The sequence below is a fragment of the Pristis pectinata genome, chromosome 16 (assembly GCF_009764475.1).
Source record: "Pristis pectinata isolate sPriPec2 chromosome 16, sPriPec2.1.pri, whole genome shotgun sequence".
Lineage (NCBI taxonomy): Eukaryota > Metazoa > Chordata > Chondrichthyes > Rhinopristiformes > Pristidae > Pristis > Pristis pectinata.
Window position 1 is genome coordinate 21,078,757 of NC_067420.1, and position 24,027 is coordinate 21,102,783.

Genomic DNA, 24,027 nt, shown 5'->3' on the forward strand with positions numbered 1-24,027 from the left:
TTGAGATTCTTCACAATTTACCTTATATATAGACTATTTAGTGACAGTCAAAAGTGGATAATTCCCTTTGATAGCCTTAAAAGCTGTAGAGGTTTCCTGCAGTTTATGTAGAGATGTTTTATACGTCATTTTAGTTGAATATCTATGCTAATTTGTTAATTTCCAAATGTGATGGTACTTGTTTTTGGAAGGTTTATGTAGTTGCAAATAGAACTGTATTAAAAGCATTCCTATCTACCTGAGTGTTTAAAAACTGTTGTAATTAATCATACTGAAAATTCAGCTTTAATTGATGTTACTGTCAAGTAATTTTTTTTCAATGTTTACTCAAATGTTAACTTTATAATCTTTTCAGCAATAGATTAGTTTATTTTGGGAGGTTGATTTTGTTTTATTTAGGGCTTTGATGTGTTGCCGCCATCAGAGAAGACAAAAGCAGAAAAAGCTAAGTTTTTCATTGTAGCTGTAAAAGAGGCCCTCAGCAAGGCTAACTACGAGCACTTCACAGAAGCAATGCAAAAGTACAAAATGACTGATGATTTTGACGCCATGTTAAGTGAAATGACTGCTCTTTTTACAGAAGACTCAAGAAAAAATAATCTTCTGCGAGGTAATTAATTGTAAAATATTGTGTAATTTCACTAAGTATATAGAAGTAAATACTACCAAATAAGGTTTTCAATGAAGTGGTGACTGAGTTGCACAATCTAAAAATAGGGAGAACAACTGTACCCGGTGAATTCTATGCCCTCCATATACCATACTCCTGATATCCACGCCACTCTTGTACTACAAGTATTCAAGAATATATCATTGCTTCTCTGCTCTAGTGACAAGGTCCCCCATATAAAAATAATTGTAAATACTGCTGACATATACTATGTATTGAACTTTAAGCTGATCTGCCTGGCTGGTGCTGCAAATGTTTTTGCTTTTGGTAGTATTTGCTCTCATGCCTATCTGCAAGCTCCCTTGAACAGTGATGACAGGTTTTACATTTCATAAAGTAGTAGATTATTTTGTGTCAGTGATAGAAATGCTTCTCAGTATTAAATTAGCCTCTTAGTAGTGCCATACTTCTAATACAAAACTTTGACCAATCTGAATATTGGTGGGATTCAATCATCAAACTAATTTATTTTCTTGAATATCCTTGGACTTGCTGATGAGAAGATTTTATTTTAAATAGTTTTGTGCAATAGAAAATGTTTGCTGAGGCTCCTGAAGTCTGATCAATTGTTTGAATGCCTGTGCATCAAGGTAAAGGGAATTCTAATACATAGCCAGATTTAGAACTTTAAACCATTTGTGAAAAATGCTCAGAAAATTGGAAAATAGCAACCATTGTATAATTAGATTCAATTTTAAAATTGAAATGGGGAGAAAAGTTTAAAGGCTTAACTGAAAAATAACACATTTCAGTAAGATTAAAGGAACAGATATTAAATAGAATTAGAAACTGGTACATAAAACAATTGATGAGCAGTGGGAAATGAAAGAAAAACTCAAACATCTGGGGGTTGTGTATGAGTGGAAAAAAAAATCAAATTAAAATTGTTCTTGAAGGCATGTAGCAGATTTAAGTTAAGACAAAAGAAAATTAAACATTATGGAAAATGTAAAGAGGAAACATTCATTTGAAAAGCTGAAATTAAAAAATGATTGGCAGGTAAGGAAGAGAAATAAGATTTTATAAATAAAAGGTTATTTAAAAGACAGTCAATGAACACTTTTAAAATTGAGGCTTGGGAGTGAATGGGTTAACTGCATGCTTTACCTCAATTTGCATAGAAGGGAGGTAATGATATTGTTTCTGCTTGAGGTGTCCACAATCTTACTTTCATTCTTTTCTAAGTAGCTTTTGGGAAATGTTTATTTTTAACCATATTCCTATTTGTCTTCTGTTGTAGATTTTGCTTCTAGCATTTATCTGCTCAAGCATTTCACTTCCTGGTACAAAACAAAAATTAAGTGTCCTTCATTATTTTAATGAGTGATTTATAACCTCCAATTATTGGTTAGCCAGCCAGTACAAAGGATTTTCATAATTTCACTAATCTTTATGAACCTTTTTTTTGCTCCAATGAAATGAGCCTGAGTTACAACACAACTTCAGAGCCCATTCTTTGCCCATGATTTCCTCTGCGCTGTATCCAACTATTGATTAACATGGAGGAGTACCAATTTGTCAGGTTGGGGTGCAGTTTCCAGAAGGTTATTAGCAGGAGGTTCTCCACTCCATACTTTACTGATACCATTCTACTCCAAAGTTAATGTAGAAAACTTCCAGGAGTACATTCAACTGACTGTACTCCACTTTTAGTGAGTTATTTCTCCAGTAGGATAGGTGCATCCAGCCATGGCAATGGAGAACTCTAATATTGCTTCATAATTCTGGTTCTACATAACTATATCAAGATGGAATGTTGTCAAATACTATATGATAATGATGCTAAGGTACTTTCTGGTTCTGATGCATTTCAAATACTCCTTATAAACAGATTTTTATCAGTTTGTTCGTCCACATCACAAAAAGATGTTTGATGAAGCCTGCTATAATTTGACTGGTGAAGGCTGTGGATTTAAACCTGAGCATGCAATTCCACGAGAAGAGAGGCAGAAGATAGAACAGGAAGCTAATGCGGGTATGTAGTTTAGAAGAGCAGAGTTCCTTCATTAACTCGAATATGTTAGTTTCTCTCAAGGAGAAGTTCTCAGTTTCTCTTAAGGAGAAATCCATTTTGCATGAGTTGTTTTGTGCAGCAATCAGTGCCTGTGGAAAAAAGCATTTTTTAAATTTTCCGTAAGTTATAATGTGGATGATGTTAAATGCTCACTGTCATTTACCGTTGAGAAAATACAAACGCTTACAGATAATAAATAGGAAGTATCTAAAAGGTACTTTCCAACATACTTGATTTGGTTTTAAAAACACTTCCTAAAAAAAACTGTAACCAGAAATTTTGTACCTCCAGTTAAGATATTCTAATGGGAAATGTCACTAATTCTGAAATAGACTAATGAGTGTTTACTCTTCAGTAAATCAAAGAAAATGCAGGAATTAGACAAGGTTCCCCTTTCTCCTGTCTCGTGTGTTGCATAAAGCCCTTTGTTGAGGCCATCTGAAAGGATGTGGGTAGAAGTGTGCTGATCCCAGGCAACGGAGCCACTTGGATCCAAACCTCCTTGTACATCTTCAAATGTGACTCAGGATTGGTCTGCAGAATGATTAGCATCTGCAAGCAATTTGTACTAGGTTCAGGATTAATTGCAGCAAAATCGAGGCCACATTCTTTGGTAACTTTTCCAAATTATCCTATGTCCCTTGTCACGAACCAGCAACAAAAGAAACACACCGAGTCATGATTCGGTGTTAAAAACTATTTTATTAATCTCTACTTATAATACGTAAAATAAAAGTAAATATGTTAGTATGTTAGAATTCAAAAATGTTAAACCTTGAACATTAACCCCAAAACCTAAACTCTTCGTGTGTGTGTGTGTGTGGGGCAAAGTCCCAAACTCCAAGTTCAGGAATGGTTCTTGAAGTTCTGTTCCGCAAGCCATAAGGTGAAACCTGAGCAAAGGCTGCTTCAACAACCACCGTTGTCTGAAGATAAGACGTAGACGTAGAGAAACATAGAGAGAGTAATTATGAAGTCCAAATGTTCCACGATGGAACCCAAACAACACCTCAGTGTTTACTCGGTAGTGACTTCCTCACCCCGAAAAGCATCCGAATCATGGTCGTCCACACAAATACCTGTTTCCTTCTACAGGTCAGCAACAAAGTGAACTCCACCGGATTACTTCCAATTTCCATACATGGATTTCTGTGGCAGACACAGTTATTGTTTCTCATCCATCGATAGAGAAACTAGCAGGCTAGTGTCTCTCTCCCTTTTCTCTCTCTCTCTCTCCCTTCTTCTGACCTCTTCAACAACGTCATTACGTCCTTTATCTTCTATTGACGTAAGCACGCCACACACACACACACTCTATCTTAAAGGGACTTTCACCGAGTCAGTAACACCCTGCCCCGTCAGTTCTAACTATCTGGAGGTGCTGGGATGTTCACCATAAGCTGGGCAGGGCCTATAGTTAAGGTGAAGCAAAAGCTAGGATTCTAAACAATCTTTCTCCCTCTCCCTCTCACTTGGAGAGAGAACCTGGTTATCAGGTACAGGGTGCTGTAGGTGTGATCCATACCCAGCACCTATTCTAGAGCAGTTGCTCAAACCATGTTCCATTTCATCTCAAGGTCAAAAATACATTATACATATCTCCAAAGAAAGTGGGGAAATGTATCTAACCTGACCTTCATCCTAATGGCTACCTTTGTGTATGGCTGCATCAAGTTGGCCATAGAGCCTGGTTACACAGTCACCAAATGTACTAGGTACTGAGATTCTATCTGTCACCAGTATTGTGAAGAATGACACTGGCTATGTTGCTGCAGAACATTCCTTTCAGCAGAACTGTGCTATTGCACCTGTCCCTCGTGGAACACTTCATCCTAGAAGAACCACAAGTCACGTATCTGCATAGAACATCCTCAAAGCTTGTGGGGGTGGGGTGAAGGAGATGATGGATCCTGTTGGATGGCTTCCAGGGCAGACTGATAAAGTCACTTAGCAGAATATCTCATTGTCCGAACTTTCAAACGGGTGCCAGGCCTTGGCTGGTGGTGAGAAGGACCCTACTTGTCAGACCCTTCCTGTACAGCTGGAGTTTCAGTGCCATCACATGCTGCCCTCGAGGTGGCTGTGTTGGGAGTGAGCGAGACTGTTGTCCATTTACTAATGGAATGCATGTTTTGCAAGAAGCTTTGTAAAGAGCTGCTGTGGCTTTTTTTGAGTTTGTACCTCCCCTGTTAAGATAGCCTAATGGGAAATGTCACTAATTCTGAAATACACTAACGAGTGCTCTGAGGGCTATTCCCAAGGACATTGAATACAAGAACAGGAAGGGAATGGGAGAACTAAATACTAGTTAGACCACAGCTGGAGTATGGGTATGTTTCTTGTTAAATTATAAGGCCGGTTGAGACTGGACAAGGTTAGCTATGATTACCAGGTTGAGATTGTTTCCTTTAGAACTGAAATGCAGATTTAATGAGTATGTATAAAATTAAGAGAAGTCACAATAATGAGATTAGGAAGAGCCTTATTCTCTTAGCAGAGAGTCACTAATGATGGTAAACAAATTTGAGGGGATTTAAAGAAATATTTTGTCACCCAAAGAATGGCAGGACCACTGGCCACAAAGGAGGTAGAAATCTCATTAACTATAAAAGTTAGCTGGAAGTACATTTAATATGCTGTAACCTCACCAAGAGCTGCTGAGTTAGATTAAGGAGTTTTATTCATGGCCAGCATGGACTTAGTGATTGAATATATCATTTATGTGCTCGGGGTTTCTATGATTCTATAAAAACTGGCACCATTTTACTATGTATTCATGGTGTCCTAGGACATGAGAGGCAGGGTAAAATTGCCCATACTGATTGAGAGATCTGAATCCTGTTTAAGTATTTTATTCTTGGAGGTTTTGTCAACTGCATGCTCCATTCCCAATCAGTTTACTGATTTCATGTGCACCTGAAATGGCATATTTATAAATTCCATTAATAAATCAAAGTGTTGCAGTTTTTGAAATGCTGCCAGATCTGCTGAGTTCCTCCAGCTTTTTGTGTTGCTCACAATATAACCTTATTTTTATTGCTGAAGGTTGCAGCACAGGCTACTGCAAAAGCTGTGTCTTTCTAACCTTAAGTTTTAATAGAAACTAAAGAGATTTTCTAACTGACGGCTGTGACTTGCATTTATTCCCAAATGCAGAAAAAGGGAAAATCCATAAGGTTCATTTGCCAGGAAATGCAAATGATGTAGTTCCTCAACTCGCATAACTTTTTCACAGGACAATACTTACTTTCACTTTAGGGTTTCTTTTCTGATTATTCCCATTTATAAGCTGGCATACACATGTTGAATATTTCTTATCATACATCTAGATGGTTTCAGATTTGGTTCCTACTTTGCTTGGGCTGCCAATGAGTTGGGTTAAAGATGCTGAAGCTGAGCTAATTCTTCAACCATTAAGTTCAAGCCATGAATCTTGACCTTGATTCTCTCACCCCAAGAAAAACTCACTGTCTGGAATTGTCAAAATGGGCACTTGCATAAACAATGGCAGGGTTACTCAAAGCCATAAACTGTTTCCCAGTGTATACCCTGTCTTCAGAAGTAAAGATCATTGTGGGAGGGTGCTGTAAACAATAGCTGCTTAGCGTAAATCCTCACTTCTAAAGTTTTGGTTTCAGTCTGAATTAGGATCCAGGTTAAATCCTGATCTTAATTCACAGAGGATTGAAGAGACAGTTCATAGCTCTTTCACTGGGAAAAGGAAAATGCTAGAAACATGCAGAATTCCAAATCTTGGTTACTGTCCATGAATTTTTACTGGAATTATACTATACACATTGAAATTTTTTTTTAAAATTGGTTACTGTGTAGGGTAAATCGAAAGCTGCAAATTACTACCCTTCTGCTTAAAACAGGATAATTGTAATTCGTCATTTTATGAAAAATCCAGGTAGTGAAAATAAGTGGAAATTTGAGACTGCAGTATCTGACATGAATATGTTTCCATCAATAGCAAGCTCATCTCAACAGTTAAATGCTTGCACACACCTTAACAAAGGGGGACAGCATTTAAACAGTGGACCTCTTAGCAAAGGTATGTGAATTTATTGTGAATATTTAGTTTGTATTATGTAATATTGAAAATTCTTTAAGAAGTTTTCCTATTGTGTTCTCTCCATAATTTTTTTTGTTTAGATGTTCTTCTAAAATCATTGTCAATACTCCTAATTAGAAAAACCAAGTGTACAATATTTAGAAAATGTAAATATACATAGATCACAAATCCATCTTTTTTATAAGCTCCACTATTACAGATCTGTGTTTTACATAATAAAATTTAAAAATCCTGTAGAAGGACTGAATATTTAAATATAAAAATTCACTTTTTTTTTATTTCCAATAGTGAGGACATAATGAAGGTCCTCATTATTGCAAATAAAAAGAGATTTTCGGCAAATTATTTTACCTAACAAATTACTAATGTATTAATGTAGGCTTTTGTCTCCCTGAAATATAGGTGAAATCTGTAATTATGAACTAACCAATTGTATGGGTGCATCTTCAAAAACATCAGTGTCAACAGCAGACCAGAAGAAACAACAATTACTTGCTGCTTATATTAATGATGTTAAGAAAGCTTTAGGACCTTGTAACTACAGCAGATTCTCAACAATACTTCAGACATATAAAAGGACTGATAACTATGAAAACATGGTGTCTGAAATAGCAGCACTATTTACAGAAAAATGTGAGGATTTTCATTTGCTAAGAAGTAAGTATCTAGCATTTAGTTCATGCTGAATTATATAGTAAAGTTGATTTGTTTAGCAAGTAGTTCTCCAATGCCATATCTGTGTCATATGGTTGTCTACTAACAAGACATTTGCAGTGCTCTGCTGAAAATGACTACATCCTCCAATGATTGCAAAACAATTTTACAAAACGCTGGCAACAGTTAATGTTGCATTATTGCTTGAATTGTGATTTAAAGAAGTTGATTGTTGTGTTTCTTTCTCCATAGATGCAGCCTGACCTGCTAAGCATTTTCTGTTTTTATTTCAGATTGTTGCTTCAATGTTGATCACATTTCCCCCTTAATCCAGACTCCATATCAGTTTGATACTGCGTACGCTCTGTCAATATAGATTCTTCCCTAGAAGCTCACAGTACAAAATTCTTCAGTCATGCTCAAGTAACATTTGAAATCATTCTTCAATTATTGTTAGTCATCAAAATCAATGTAATTTGTCTCAAAATATTTGAACCATTCATGATGTATGCTCTTTAGAGATAGGATTAAAGCTAACCATAATTAAAGGAATTGTTAAATTCATATAAACTGTCCAGGCCACAAAGTTGGCAATTGAGGCTGCATCTGCTTCTAATAAACATCTTGCATTCATAGATTTCTTTAGTTCCCCATTTCTAGCCTTCGATTCTTTCCCCTTTTGTATTTTGCCTCTAAAGATCCATCACTCACAGGAAGAGGCATTGAAAGTGGCGGCAAAGAGGATGGACATTGTTTAGAAGCAAAATCTATACATATTGGTTGATCATGTGGCCCAGAAGTTGCATTTAGATGAAAAGAATACAAGAAAGCCTACCCTGCAATTAAATGTGATCATGATGGAGATTAAGGACAGGCTGTTGGGAAATTTTACAATTGCAACCAAAATCCACACAAGTAAACATGAGCAATTTAGAGAAAATTCAGTTGATCCAATATTTGTAGCTCTGCTATAGGAGAATCATCTTCTAGTGTTGGAAATGTTTTGATGTCAATTTCAAAGTAGTTTTCAATAAAAATAAAATACTGACTTCATTGAACAATGGCAATGCTTACTAATTATACCTTTACAGGGTTTTATATATTTGTTAGAACACATCACAAGACACAGTTTAACCAGATGTGCAAAGAACTAACAGGAACAGACTGTAAGCAGTTCATAGAGAAGGAGCACCAGCCTGATAAACAAGGGGAGATTCCAAACAAGGATCAACAGAAGCCCCCTAAATGTACACTTGTGACAGAAAATGAGATTGCCAGTAATAGTGAGAATGGTAAGAAAATCCTATATATGTAAGAGCTATTTATTGTCTTTCACAAGTAAACATTGGCAATAATATTGTGTTTTCTCTATGTATTGATCATAACTTTTGTGCCTCTGAGTTCAGGTTTGTTGTTAATGATTTAAGTATTGAATTAGAGAATTGGCATTTCTATGGCCCCCCCCCCTAGCTGATTCTTACATTTTCAAATCAGTGATACTGAACCATATACAAATATTCCAGTAATTACAACAGTTAGGGACTTTGCTGTGATAATATGCAGTACCTCTAATGTGGGTAAACATATTTATTTTAGATACATATTGAGCTTTATTTTAGTCTTATAAGCTATAAGTTGCAGGTAAACTTTGCATAATAAATTTGTTTTGTTTAGTACAATATTTCCATGGCAAAGCCATTGCCAGTGCTACTGGGGAGGGTTTAAACTAGATTGCAGGAGCGTGGGATCCAAAGCACCAGTGAGCCAGATGGGAGGCTGGAAGTTGATAGAGAATTCAATGACAGTAAGTTGAGTGGACAAGAAAGGCAACATGGCAGGGAGTGAGGAAAAACTGTTGGATTAAATTGCATTTATTTCAATGCAAGAGGGCTGAAAGGCAAGGGGAATGAACTCAGCATGCATAGCTACAAGGGTCTTGGGATGTTATAGCCATTACAGAAACATGGCTAAGGGAGGGACAGGACTGGCAACTAAATGTTCCAGGGTACAGGTGCTATGAGTGGGATAAAAGAGGGGGAATTGCATTTCTGATTAAAGAACATCATGGAGTAGCCCAAGATGAAATTACTGTGGGATCATCCAATCAGGCTTTATGGGCAGAGTTGAGAAATAAGGAGAGGATTGCCTTGTTGGGATTGTACTATAGGCCCCTAATAGTCAACAGGAATTAGAGGAACAAATATGCAGAGAGATTGCAGAAAGTTTCAAGAAAAATAGGGTTGTCATGGTAGGGGATTTTAAACTTTCCTAATATGATCTGAGACTTCTATAGTACTAACTGCTTAGATGATTGGAATTTGTTAAGTGTTCAGGAAAGTTTCCTCAGGCAATATATAGAAGGCCCTTTTAGGGAGAGGGCAAAACAGACTTTCTCTTGGGTAATAGGGTGGGGCAAGTGACTGAGGTGAGAGTGCAGGAGCAATTCAAGGCTAGTGACCATCGTTCTATCAGTTTTAAATTAGTTATGGAAATGGACAGAACTGGTCCACAAGTTCCAAATTGGGGCAAGGCAAATTTTCCACAGTATTAGAGAGGAACTTGCAAAAGTTGATGAGAGTGGGTTGTTTGAAGGCAAAGGGACATTTGGCAATTGGGAGGCTTTTAGAAGTGAAATAAGAGTTCAAGGTCAGCATGTTCCTGTTGGAGTAAAGGGCAAGGCTGGCAGGAGTAGGGAGCCGTGGATGACAATCGTCACCTGAAAGCAAGGAGGAAGAGGCATGGGTCAGGTACAAGCAGCTGGAATCAAGTGAAATCCCTGGAGGAATATAGGAGAATGCAGGAGTACAATCATCTGAAATCAGAAGGGCAAAAAGGGGACATGAGATAGCTTTGGCAGAAAAGATTAAGGAGAAACCAAGAAGATTTATATTAAGGGAAAAAGAGAGAATAGGGCCCCTCAGAGACCAAGTGAACATCTTAGTGTGGAGCTGCAGGAGATGGGCAAGGGCCTCAATGAATATTTCTCCTCAGTTTTTACTGCAGAGAAAGACATGCAGACTTTGAAACTGGAGATAGTTAATGGGCTTGGCTTGGAGATAGTCCACATTACAGCAAAGGAGATCCTGGATGTCTTAAAACCTATGAAGGTAGATAAAGTACCAGGGCCTGATCAGGTATATCCAAGAACACTGTGGGGAAACTGGAGAAGAAATTGTGGGAGCCCTGGCTGAGATATGTGAATCATCATTAGCGACAGGCGAAGTGCCAGAAAACTGGAGGGTGGTTAATCTGGTGCTTCATGTAAGAAGAGCTGCAAAGAAAAACCTGGGACCTATAGACCAGTAAGGCTAACATCTGTGGTAGATAAGTTGCTGGAGGGGATTCTGAGGGGTAAGGTGTACGTGCATTGGAAAAAGACAGGTTGATTAAGGATATTGAGCATGGCTTTGTGCGTGGGAGATCATGCATCAAGAATCTGAGGTGTTTTATCTGAAGTACCAAGAAGGTTGATTAGGGCAGGGCAATAGATGTGGTCTGTATGGACTGAAGTAAGGCCTTTGATAAGGTTCCACATGGTAGGCTGCTATGGAAAGTTAGATCACATGGGATCCAGGGAGAGCTAGCTCATTGGATACATGACTGGCTTAATGGCAGGAAACAGGGTGATGGTGGAATTGATTTTTGGACTGGAGGCCCATGAGTAATGGTGTTCTCCAGGCGTTGGTGCCAGACCCATTTCTATTTATCATCTACATCAATGATTTGAATGAGAATGTACAAGGCATGGTTAGTAAGTTTGCAGATGACACTAAAATAGGTGGTGTCATAGACAGTGAAGATGGTTATCAGGATTTACAGAGGGATCTTGATCAGCTGGGTAAGTGGGCTGAGGAATGGCAAATGGAGTTCATTTTGGGAAGACAAATCAGGGTAGAATTTTCACAGTGAATAGTAGGGCCCTGGAGAGTGTTATAGAACAGAGGGACCTAGGAGTACAAGTACATGATTCCCTGAAAGTGGTGTCACCTGTAGATAGGGTGGTGAAGGTGGCTTTGGGCACACTGGCCTTCATCAGTCAGGGCACTGAGTATAGAAGTTGGGATATTATGTTCCAGTTATACAAGACGTTGATGAAGTCACATTTGGAATAGTGTGTTCTGTTTTGGTCACCCTGCTATAGGAAAGATGACATTAAGCTGGATAGAGTGCAGAGGTGATCTATGAGGATGTGGCAGGGCCTTGGACTGAGTTGTAGAGAGGTTGAGCAGGTTAGGACTTTATTCATCGCAGTGTAGGAGAATGAGGGGTGATCTTTTAGAAGTGTATAAAATCATGAGGGGCATAGATAGAGTGAATGCGCAACCTTTTTCCCAGGACTGAAGCAGCAAGAACTAGAGGACATGGGTTTAGGGTGAGGGGGAGAGATTTAATAGGAACCTGAGGGACCACCTTTTCACCCAGAGGGTGGTCCATATATGGAATGAGCTGCCAGAGGAAGTGGTTAAATTTAACAACATTTAAAAGGCATGCATGTGGATAGGAAAGGTTGAGAGATATGGGCCAAACATAGGCAAATCTAGCTTAGATGGGAATCTTGGTCAGCATGAACCATTTGGGCAGAAGGGCCTGTTTCCATGCTGTATTACTCCGACTATGAAAACAATATCGTAAAGAGTCCCATCAATTGTAGATTTATTAAAATAAATAGCAACATCACTTTTCTTATCATGAATATTTTTCCACCCTAAAAAAAGCATAATCTGATCACATTTTAATATTAGTTGAATAGAAAGATACTTGGAGGTTCTACTCAATTATTAAACTAGGGAGACTTGGCAAGAAGAATCTGTAGACAAACCAGACTAATTTGGATGGCTTGGAACTGAATGACTTCTCAGCTGTGGAAAGAGGAAATGTGCTTTTAAAGGGAACAGTAGGAAATTAAATCCTCAAACTATATTGAATTTTTAACTGTGATAACCTTTGAAGTTTCATTTCACCCGAGACAAAATAACAAATTCACAGCAGCATTGTGGAATGGAGCTAGAAGTTGAGCTACCAAGTAGTAGATAAACAGATGCAACAGGCATATTTTTAATATTATTAGATCATTGTCACAAATTTTCATGTACAATGATACCCGTTTTTGATAATTAATATAATTTTGCAATTGTATTTTTAATAGGTGAAAGATCTGTTTCAACACAATACAAGATTTCTACATTCTTTCCAAAGAGTGAAAAATTAAAACCATCAAATGTCTCGGGGACATCAAACACTTGGCATTGTGTTTATGACAGTTCAGTAAAAAGCTGTCCCTCAAAAGCTCAGGAAATGACAACGAAAAGTATACGACCTCCAACATCAAGTGAATCACTGTTGCCTTTCTCCTCTGATGTGAATTTGAAATTTGGTAAGTTAAATGCATTAAACTGCTAAAACAGCTCTAGCTGACAGTATTTCTGAGAGAATATACAAACATGAAATTCTTCAAACCCCCTCAACACCCCATCCTCTTAATCCATGAAAAATGTTTTCCATGTTCTATTTTAATTTCAAATCTACCACTTCCAGGCATTTGCCCTTCTCTCTGCTTCCCCCTGGACAAAGTGTCAGACATTGTATACTTACTCCTGCCTTTTGGATGTGACATTGACTTAAAAATACTGTGGCACAATCTGAAAACCAACACAATTTTCCCAGTGTCCAAGCCAAAATTTATCTCCCAATCGAAATCTAAAACTGGCAATCTGACCATTTGTTTCATTGTGTTAGCTACTGTGTATCCTAGATTACAACATAGATGGTATTCTACAGATGTTTAATTGGTTGAAAAGCACTTCAAGTTGTCCTGAGTTTGTCCAAGGCACTCCATCCATAAAGCAGCTCTTTTTAGGTAAACTAAAATGTTTACAAATTATTCATTCATTTCAATAAAAATCAATGCCAGGGTTCATTTTAAGAAAAAGCAAGTGAATACCCAGAGAACAAACAGCAGGATTGAGTGGATTACTGAAAACTTAAGTCTAACAGACTTTTTGATGTATATTCCATTGTGTATTATCCTTGCCCTGCTTAGTAATTATGATCTTTAGTAAATTTGAGAAAATATTTTGGCTTTCTTTTGTGGATACTTGCCATTAATGAAGGCTTCTCTGCATGCTTAAACACTTTGAGTTTGCCTCCACTAACTAATCTGGAAGTTATTCATAGATCAGTCTGAGTGGAAAAAAAACTTCCTGATACATATTGAAGACAGACGAGACAGGGAAGTTTAGAAAAGATGTTTGAGAGCTTGAAGCCTTTCTTTGCATTCATGGTGCCATTTACTTCCTCAGGACATCCCAAAACCACTTCCTGGTCACTTCTGCCCTTAACAAGGAAAAGTCAGCACTTTAAAGGTGTTGTGAGAACTATTACCTGAGCTTACAGATGTGATCTTAATTTAATTGAACAGGAAGATAAGAATAATTAAATCAAGCATGAGGATTTTAATAGAAAGTCTGTTTAATGAGGAGTTAATGTAAGTCAGTAAACACAGGGTGATGACTGAGTAAGACTTAATGCAATTTAGGACATGGGGATTACAAACTATTAATGTGCAATTGCCTTAAACGGATTGAAGTACAATAATTTGAAAGATGCACATAAGTGTTGGAAAATGAGATTGGTTTTGTATTACTTTGAAGTAACCCATTAAAACATGCATATTTGGTGATTTAAATATGGATCAGCTTTTGCTGTTTAAAGTGATGTCTGCTGCATTTTCTGTCCAAAAACTTGAGATTCATCTTTCCTAGACTGTACTGATTTGAAGTGTCCAAAACTATCAGAATATATGGAATAAAGCAAAATTGCACACTTTCCTGTTTTTTTTTTTGAAGTCCTTTAAAAATCAGATTAAGATTAATTTTTAAAAACTAATTGTGCTCTTCTGTTTTATATTTTCTACCAAGATATTTTAAACATTTGACGTTATTTCATTGGATATAATCTGCTTTATGGAGCTGGAATGTCGATGCCTACACTATTGAGGCTCAGTGTAAGGCTAACATAATACTGTGGAATGTATTCTGTAATTTGAACTCAAGACTTAACCACAAAGGAAATGTAGTCTCCTGTTCACTTACTGTTATTGCATCAGTAGTTAATTTAGAAAACTGAATACAACTCTAGAGTTGCTTGTACTGTAGCAGGTACCATTGTATGAAAATTTTGGTGGAAACGGTTTTCCAAGTAGGTAAATCCAGCAACAGAGTCTGCTTAAAACTCTGTAAGAGAACAAATATTCACATTTTCAGCTTTGAAAGTACTGAAAGGTATGACATTAGACTGTCAAATTTATGAATCATGTTTTTTTTAAAAATTATAAACTTTGCAACATATTCTGCTAGGTTTCCACTGCATACTTTGTAGAATTGATGCAACTGTGCCATTTAGTTGTCAATACTGTGAATTCACCTGCTGCATGTCCTGCTGGAAGCAGTTATTGAAGGTTAGACTGATTTTTAAATTTATAATGGGGGAAAAAAATCTTGTTTTGGAAGGCTAAATGATTAAATCAGTGACCAAATCCAATCTGAAAAAAATTGACTGCAAACAGTTACTTAGTGCATGTGCATTCAGAAGCAGATAGGTGGTTATTCAGCATTACTTATTTAATTTGGGTTAGATTAGTTTATTACAAAAGTATAATTTGTGTAAATGTGCACATTTATTCTCAAATTGGCTTGAAGTTTTTTTTCCCCCCCCATTTTTCCTTTGCTAATTTCTGCTTTTGGTGGCTCATTGAGTTGGACCTATGCCTAATATATGCTTGTTTCTCAGCTACTTGGGAATTAGAAAGTGCATAAAAACTGAGTTCTCTTCCTCTGATATGCTCCATTGGAAGTAGTTACCCATTGCTGGTTTTCCCATAAATGTGTCTGATGAATATAGAAAAACAAAGAATGTAAAAAGGAACAAATCTATAAAATTAAATAAATCAGCATTATGTTGAAATTATGAACATCCACTTTAAAATGAATTAGAATTTTGGGTATATGGGATACAAGCACATGGCAATTATCAGGATGTGGCCTAGGTACTGTAGGTTTAAGGATTCTATTATACAAGGATGAAGGGCATCTTGAGTGTGTATTGTGGAATTGCCAATAATGATACATAGGAAGAAAATCTGATCATGAGGAGACTTGGAATACTATTACTGTCAACAATAAGATGAGATAGACAAGAAAATTCAACCAACTCTATTTTCAAGGATGTGGTTGTAGTCATAGAACATTACAGCACAGGCCCTTTGGCCCATGATGTTGTGCTGACATTTTATCCAGCTCTATTACCTATCTAACCCTTCCCTACCACATAGCCACATGAATGATTGAAAAATGGAGGCCCAAGAGTCTCTTAAATGTCCCTAATGTATCTGACCCCACAACTTCTGCTGGCAGTGCATTCCACGCACCCACCTCTAAAAACTTACCCGACATCCCCCCTACCTTCCTCCAATCACCTTAAAATTATGCTAAGTAGGTTAAAAGTTTTTCCTGTGCTTGTGAGTTGTTGACAAAATAAAGGAAAGATGTAGAGAATTCTTTAAACTCAAAGTTGTTGGAAATTGAATGCTTTGATACAATAAATGGTTGAGGCAGAGGATATTGCACATTTTCAGGGAAAGTTGGATAAATATTTCAAATTATTAGATACAGGACTCTGGAGAGAACCAGGCAGTGGAACTGGACTTCTCACTAGTAGCCAATTTAGATCCAGTAGACAAAATGGACACCCGTGCTGTAAATTTATATAGTCCCATGCATGTTGGGAGAGAGTTTAAGTAGTCAAGAATGCATGCTATCATTACATTGACTCTGCTTCCCATTTGTATCTTAGCTGTTTGACCTCCCCATTAGACCATAAGATACAGGAGCAGAATTGGGCCATTCAGCCCATTGAGTCTGCTTTACCATCAATCATGGCTGATTTCTTCCCCCCCCCCCCCCCAATCCTGTTCTCCCACCTTCTCCCCTTAACCCCTTTACCAATCAAGAACCTATCAATCTCTGCCTTAAATACACCAATGACATGGCCTCCACAGCCCTCTGTGGCAATGAATTCCACAGATTTGCCACTGTCTGGCTGAAGAAATTCCTCCTCATCTCAGTTTTAAAGGAATGTCTTTATTGAGGCTGTGCCCTCAGATACTAGATGCTCCTGATAATGGAAACATCCTCTCTACGTCCACTCTATCCAGGCCTTTCAGTATCCAGTATCTATTCTATCTTAAGCACTTTGGGATAAGCAGTCAATTATAAGGTCACATAGCACGTTACTTTTGTAATTCACAGATCAGAAGCCAACAATTTGTTGAACACCACACAAAGCAGAATACAGAACAGTACTGCATAGGAACTGGCCAATCTAACTAATCCCATCTGCATGAACATGGCCTGTATCCCTCCATTTCCTGACTGACTGTTCATGTGTCATTCTAAATGCCTCTCAGCATTGCTGTTGCATCTGCTTCCATTGCCACCTCTGGCAGTGTGTTCCAGGCACCTGCCACTGTTTAAAAAAGCTTTCCTCACAAATCTCCTTTAAACTTGCCCCACTCACCTTAAACCTATGCCCTCTTATTTGAGATTTCCACCCCAGGAAAAAACTCTGCCCTATCTATGCCTTTCATAACTTTAGACACTTCAGGTTGCCCTTCAGCCTCAGACCCTCCAGATAAAACAATGAAAGTTTGTCCAACTTCTCTTTAGAGCTAACTCTCCAATCCAGGTTTGGATGAAATTCAAACAGTTAAATTTTTAATTAAAAAAAATAAAGGAGATGTGTGTTCAGATTGCCCCTAGTTACACTTTCCAGTTAACTTCCAGGTATTCTGTTGTTCCTGGCGCAAAATGTTTTAATTTGATTTAAGTGGAATTGGTTGACTAATGTTAAACATGTTTTCTCTGGAATTGCACAATGCCTGACTAGTATTTTGTCTATGTTTGACATTACTGAAAGATTATACCAGTTGATTAGCACAATTATGAAATATCTAATAACTGCAAATTTGAGTACACTAGACTTCTCTTACACCGTCTTAAGGATTAAGGTTTTATGGCCATCACCCATAATTTTTTGTTAGGAGTGGGGTGTCAGTTGTATGAAACTTTCTTGGGAAGCAACTAGTGTTATGATCCGAGTCAGATTGCACATCAAACAACATAGCAAGGTTTACTTAACCATTTAGTTGAATTTTTCTAAGGAGCTTTATTCACAAGCCTGTTCCATGTTTTGAAATACAAAAACATGTTATGGTTCAGTTGCAACACAAAATGCTGGAGAAACAGGTTAGGTAGCACCTATGGAGGGAAATAAACAGTCAGCATTTCAGGTAAAGACCCTTCATGAGGATTTAGAACACAGAACATTCCAGCATAGTATAGGGCCTTTGGCCCACAATGTTGTGCTGACATTTTATCCTCCTTCTGAGATCTAGCTGATCCTTTTCTCCCACAGTTCTCCATTTCTCTATCATCCATGTGTCTATCCAAGAGTCTCTTAAATCTCCCTAATGTATCCACCCCCACAACCTCTGCCAGCAGTGTGTTCCACACACCCACCACTCTTAAAACAAAAACTTAGCCCTGACATCCCCCTTATCTTCCTCCAATCACCTTAAAATTATGCCCCCCCCCCCCCCCCCATGTTACCCGTTGTCACCCTGGGAAAAGTCTGTCCACTCGATCTATGCCTCTTGTACACCTCTCAAGAGAACTCTCATCCTCCTCCTTGCCAAAGAGGAGAGCCCTAGCTCACTCAACCTATCCTCATAGGATATGCTCTCCAATCCAGGCAGCAGCCTGGTAAATTTCCTTTGCATCCTCTCTAAAGCTGCCACATCCTTTCCAAACTAGAACTGAACACAATACTCCAAGTGTGGTCTAACCAGAGTTTTAGAGCTGCAACATTACCACAGATCTTGAACTTCATTAGTTGGGGTATTAAGTCCAACACACCATATGCCTTCTTAACAACCCTAGCGACCTGCACAGCAACCTTGGGGGAAATCAGTGGACATGGACCCCAAGATCCCTCTTCCTCCACACTGCTAAGAGTCCTGCCATTAACCTTATATTCTGCCTTCAAATTTGATCTCCTGAAGTATATCACTTAACACTTTTTCTGGGTTGAAAACCTTCAGCCCAGCTCTGCATTCTATCAATATCCTGTTGTAATCTACAGCAGCCTTCTACACTATCCAGAACATCACCAACCTTTATCATCAGCAAGCTTACTAACCCACCCTTCCACATTCTCATCCAAGTCATTTATATATAAAAAAAAATCAAAGAGCAGGGGTCCCAGAACAGATCCCTGCAGAACACTGGTCACCAACCTCCAGGCAGAATACACTCCAGCTACCTCCACTGTGTCTTCTATGAGCAGGCCACTTCTGAATCTACACAGCCAAGTTTCTGGATCCCATGCCTCCTGACTTTCTGAATCAGCTTTCCATGAGGAACCTTATCAAACACCTTACACCACTAATCCATGTACACCACATCCACTGCCCTACCTTCAATGATTTCTGAGGATGTGACAAAGCATAATCAGGCTTGAGGCACAACCCACCCCTCAAAGCTATGCTGACTGTCCCTAATTGGCCTATGCTTCTCCAAATGCCCATAAATCCTGTCTCAGAATAATCTCCAGTAATTTGCCCACCACTGAAGAAAGACTCACTGGTCTGCAATTCCCAGGGTTATCCATACTCCCTTTCTTGAACAAAGGAGCCTTTTCCACTCTCCAATCATCTGGCACTACTCCTGTGGCCAGTGCCAAAGTATGGATCATCACCAAAGGTGCAGCAATCTCTTCCCGTAATAACCTTGGATATATCCCATCTGGCCCCAGTGACTCATCTATTCTAATTTTTTTCCCCAAAAGTTCCAACACATCCACTTTTCTCACATCAACATGCCCTAGCATATCAGCCTGTCATACGTTATCCTCACCAACATCAAGGTCTCCCTCCAGTGAATACTGAAGTGTTTGTTAAGGACCTCCCCTACATCTTCTGACTCCCAAGTCCATTCTTAAGCTCCCTCCTGGATACCTTGTAACTCTCCAGAGCCCCATCTGATCTATGCTTTCTAAACCTCAAGCTTCTTTCTTCCTCTTGAAAAAAATATTCTACATCTCTTGTCAACCACTGTCTTCACTCTACCATCCTTACCCTGCCTCAATGGAACAAACCTATCCAGAGCCCAATGCCAGTATTCCTTAAACAACCTCCACATTTCCACTGTGCACTTCCCCAAGAACATCTGTTCCAATTTACACTCCAAGTTCCTGCCTAACAGCATCATAATTCCCTCTCTCCCAGTTAAATATCATCTGCTCCTATCCCTCTAAGGCTATGATAAGGGTCAAGGAGTTATGCTCACTATCTCCAAAATGCTCTCCCATCGAGAGATCTGAAACCTGTTCAGGCTCATTGCCTAGTACCAGGTCCAGAATGGCCCCTCCACATACTGTCCCATCTTATCCCCTTTACACTAAGGAGGTGCCAATCAATATTAAGGTAGTTGAAATGACCCATGACAACAACCCTAATTTTGCACCTCTCCAAAATCTCTCCCCCAATCTGCTCCTCAGCATCTCTGTAATGGCCACCATGTCATAGTTCCACGTACTTATGCTCAAAGTTCATCACCCTTGTTCCTGATACTTCTCACATTAAAGTAGACACACTTCAGCCCATCCAACTGACTGCACTTTTGCCCTTTCAAATGCCTATCCTTCCTCAGTCTTTCTACACGCTGCATCTACTTGTACACTAAATTTACCAACCTCTGGCCTATCACTCTGGTTCCCATTCCCCTTCCAAACTAGTTTAAACCCTTCCCAACAGTTCCAGCAAACTTGTCTGCAAGAATAGTGGGTCCCCCCTCCAGTTCAGGTGTAATCCGTCCCTTTTGTAAAGGTCATACCTTCCCCAGAAGAGATCCCAATGATCAACAAATCTGAAACCCTGCCCCAATTCCTCAGCCACACATTGATCTGCCAAATCATCCTATTCTTACCCTCACTGACACAGGCAGCAATCCAGAGATTACTACCCTTGAGGTCCTGCTTTTCAGCTTCCTACCTAGCTCCCTATATTCCCTCTTCAGGATCTCATCTATTTTCCTACCTATCATTGGTACCAATATGTACCACAACCTCTGGCTGTTCACCCTCCTCCTTCAGGATGCTGTGGACCCAATCCAAGACATCCCTGACCCTGGCACCCAGGAGGCAGCATACCATCTTGGAGTCTTTCACATCCACAGAATCCCCAGTCTACCACCCTTACTATGGAATCCCCTATCACTACTGTCCTCCTCATCTCCCACCTTCCCTTTTGCACCACACAACCAGGCTCAGTGCCAGAGACCTGGTCACTGCAGCTTTCCCCTGGTTGGTCATCCCCTCCCCAAAAAGTATCCAAAGCAGTATACCTGTTATTGAGGGGAACAGCCACAGGGGTAATCTGCACTACCCACCTATTTTCCATCCTTCTGACAGTCACCAAACTACCTACCTCCTGCAGCTTAGGAGTGACTGCCTCCCTGTAGTTCTTATTTATGGCTCCTACAGGATAATGAGGTGCATCCAGCTGCAGCTCCAGTTCCCTAGCACAGTCTGTAAGGAGCTGCAGCTGGATGCACCTCATGCAGGTGTAGTTATCAGGAAGACTGGAGGTCTCCCAAACTCCCACATCTCACAAGCTGAGCACACCACTGACCCTGGAGCCATTCACACTACTCTCACCTGACACTAAGAGGAAACACCAAAAGCAAAAAAGGAAGGAACTTACCTTCACCTCTTCACACCAAAGCCTCACTGTAACACTAGCCCACTTACACAATGGCCACTCCACTGGTACCTGCCTTCCCTTATTTTCTGCTGTTAATAATCCAATCAACTGGTAACAATTTGCAAATGTGCCTTGTTTAGACTCTTGCAAGGTGAAACTCACAAGCACAGGCACAAAGACTTGCCTCTTTTCAAAGGTCCCGCTCCAACTCCCGACTCTGCAGGGTGAAACTCACAGGCACAGAGACTCACCTCTTGTTATGGTTCAGCTGGTGGCGGCCGTATTAATCTCAAGTATTCAAACTTAACTGGGAAAATCTTTGTTTCTTGAACTTGCTTGCACCTCAAATAGATAGTTAGATACCAAGAGACTATTTATTTTTATATGGAAACAAAGATATAAAAAATAATTACAAAAAAAGCTGAAAATACTCAGCAAATCAGATAGCATCTGGAGAACAATTACATTTCGGGTCAACCAGACCTGCTGATGACTTCCAGTATTTTCTGATTTATTTCCAGCATCTGCAGAATTTTGCCCTTAGAAAATCAAAGATAAATTAAGTTGGAAAGTGATCAGGAAGTATTGAAGAGGCCGTTTTAAGTATTACTTCTAAAAGATGGAAATCACTTTGATGCTATTCCTGACTGACATCTTTCGTTACTCTGATTATTGGAATTATTCCACACTGTGAGGCAAATTAAATTAAGTGGTTTAAAGACCATCATTGTTCTCTCAGCTGTCCTAATTATATATTTATTTTGAAATGCATCACGGTTTACAAACTTTTCATTGTCCTATCATCCTTGCAGGAAAGTAAAACATGTCCACAGTGCAAGTAACCACCACCAGAAGATACTTAAGGGCAAGTTTTCTATGAGACAGATGACTCACAGAGTTTTGATGGACATTCATGAATGACTGTAAAGCCTGGCTAGCACAAAAAACATCAAGAAAATGAAGTATTTTACTTGAATATGTATGTTTATTTTAGAGAATGTCAAAATGTTGAACTGTAATTTGTTGTATCAATCATTCTTATTTTTGTAACTGTCACAGAGTATGTGAATAATAAATACTTTGACAAAAAGCATTTTTTCACCAAGTGCACTAAATGATCATGATATGAGTTTTCTGGTGTGACAAATGTTATTTTGAATTTTTCATTCTGATTTATGATTTCACAGAACATTTATGTGAATGCTAAGTGTTTTATAAATACAAGATATTAATTCAGAATGTTCCAACATATTTACCAACCGATGTAGTATATTCACAATTGGATTGGAGAAAAATGCATTGCCATTTTGCACACAGCAAGCCCCCACGAACATCAATGTAATAATGATCAGGTATTATTTCAGAAATGTTGAATGAGAAACAAATATTGACTAAAACATCAGGGTTAATCTACTGTTCTTTGAAATATTCCCATGGGACTTTTTGCATCCATTCAGATAAAATGACAGAGATGGCATCACTTTAAGTAGTTATTCAGAAGGCAATGCCTCTGACAATGCAGCAGTCCCTTAGTACTGCACTGGATTGTCAGCCTCGACTTTTTGTACACATTGCTGGAGTTGCACAGAAACTTCAAATGTTGTGACTTGTGTGAGGCATGACTGACGCACAGTTCTCATTAGTTTCAATTCCTTAAAATTGCCTGTAAGAATATGGATCATTAGTTGCAGACATTAAATGCATGCCTTTTCTACTTGAATGCAAAAGAATTTAATAACAGGGACTGTTTGAACTATGATTTGTTTAAACTGGAATCATTGCCTTTTAATTGATGTGATTAAGAACCTGTCTACCAGTACCTGATAGAGCAGGCCAGAAGTATGGTATTGTAGCACTGATCCAAATCCTAGTTAAGTTTGTAGTCTTTAGGGAAGAACTACGAATACTATCAAGGAAGAGGAAAAGCTGAAGCTTAAATCTATAATTAAAGTATCATTCATTGAATTTGTTTTCAAAACTAGAATATCAGATTTCCAAGCAGCACATTACAGCTTGGAACTTTACAACTTTAGAACTTTAACTCTGAGGTATTAAAATATATTTTCAGTATTTGTTTGGCTAAGTAATTCTGTTCTGTGAGAATCTGATGGGTCTTGGCTGTGTGATCCCTGCAGTTGAATGGTTAACTGATGATGTTATTGTATATGTGGGAAGAAACTGGAGCACATGAAAGACACCCATGAAGCTGCATTGGAGAACATGCAAACTGCACACAGAGCACCAGAGGTTAGGATGATGAAAGTGGTGGATATTACATTTGGAAATAATATAAAATTAAAAATCAAAGCATGATTTTAAAAAATTGAGGCAATATCAGTAGAAAGGTGATTAGAGAGAAAATACTAAACAGCAGTTGTTTGGCACTGGACAGATTTAAGCATTCATGCTTCCTCGGCTCTGTGTTAAGACCACAAATGCTTTGGTCTTAATAAATGTTCTTCATTTGGTAATAGAAGACAATACAAAAAGAATCATCTAAGTGAATTTAGAAGAATAGAAATAGTTTGTGTTCCTTTCTAAGGAAGGATAGGAAAAAGGTTAAATGGAATTCTTTTTTAAATTAGGCCAGTTAGTCGATAATGCAATTTCTTTGGGAAAAGAAAATTGGATTCCTGGGTTTTACAAACAGAATTTCAAAGTACAAAGCGGAGAAAAGACACATTTGTAAAAATCCAAGGCTGGGCAGCGGTTAGAGTTGGTCCTTGGTTCTCAACTTAGAAAGACTGCAGAAGCCATAGAAAAGGGGCAGAATGTTCACTGAGATTCTTGTAAGAAAC

At 38.5% G+C, this 24,027-nt stretch overlaps 1 protein-coding gene across 5 annotated transcripts in view; it reads left to right on the top strand.

The window, feature by feature from the left end:
• The window catches only part of rtel1 (regulator of telomere elongation helicase 1), a 111,868-nt gene extending 89,560 nt beyond the window's left edge, over nucleotides 1-22,308 (top strand). For 3 of the 5 annotated variants that reach the window (XM_052031146.1, XM_052031144.1, XM_052031143.1), the window contains exons 29-36: nucleotides 400-610; nucleotides 2,502-2,645; nucleotides 6,595-6,738; nucleotides 7,162-7,416; nucleotides 8,505-8,705; nucleotides 12,560-12,787; nucleotides 14,769-14,869; nucleotides 22,042-22,308. In XM_052031146.1, the coding sequence (XP_051887106.1) occupies nucleotides 400-610; nucleotides 2,502-2,645; nucleotides 6,595-6,738; nucleotides 7,162-7,416; nucleotides 8,505-8,705; nucleotides 12,560-12,787; nucleotides 14,769-14,869; nucleotides 22,042-22,071 (1,314 nt within the window). In that variant the 3' untranslated portion in view covers nucleotides 22,072-22,308. The remainder of the gene's footprint in view (nucleotides 1-399; nucleotides 611-2,501; nucleotides 2,646-6,594; nucleotides 6,739-7,161; nucleotides 7,417-8,504; nucleotides 8,706-12,559; nucleotides 12,788-14,768; nucleotides 14,870-22,041) is intronic. The other 2 variants (XM_052031147.1, XM_052031148.1) reach the window with 2 other exon arrangements.
• Nucleotides 22,309-24,027: the final 1,719 nt, after the last annotated feature.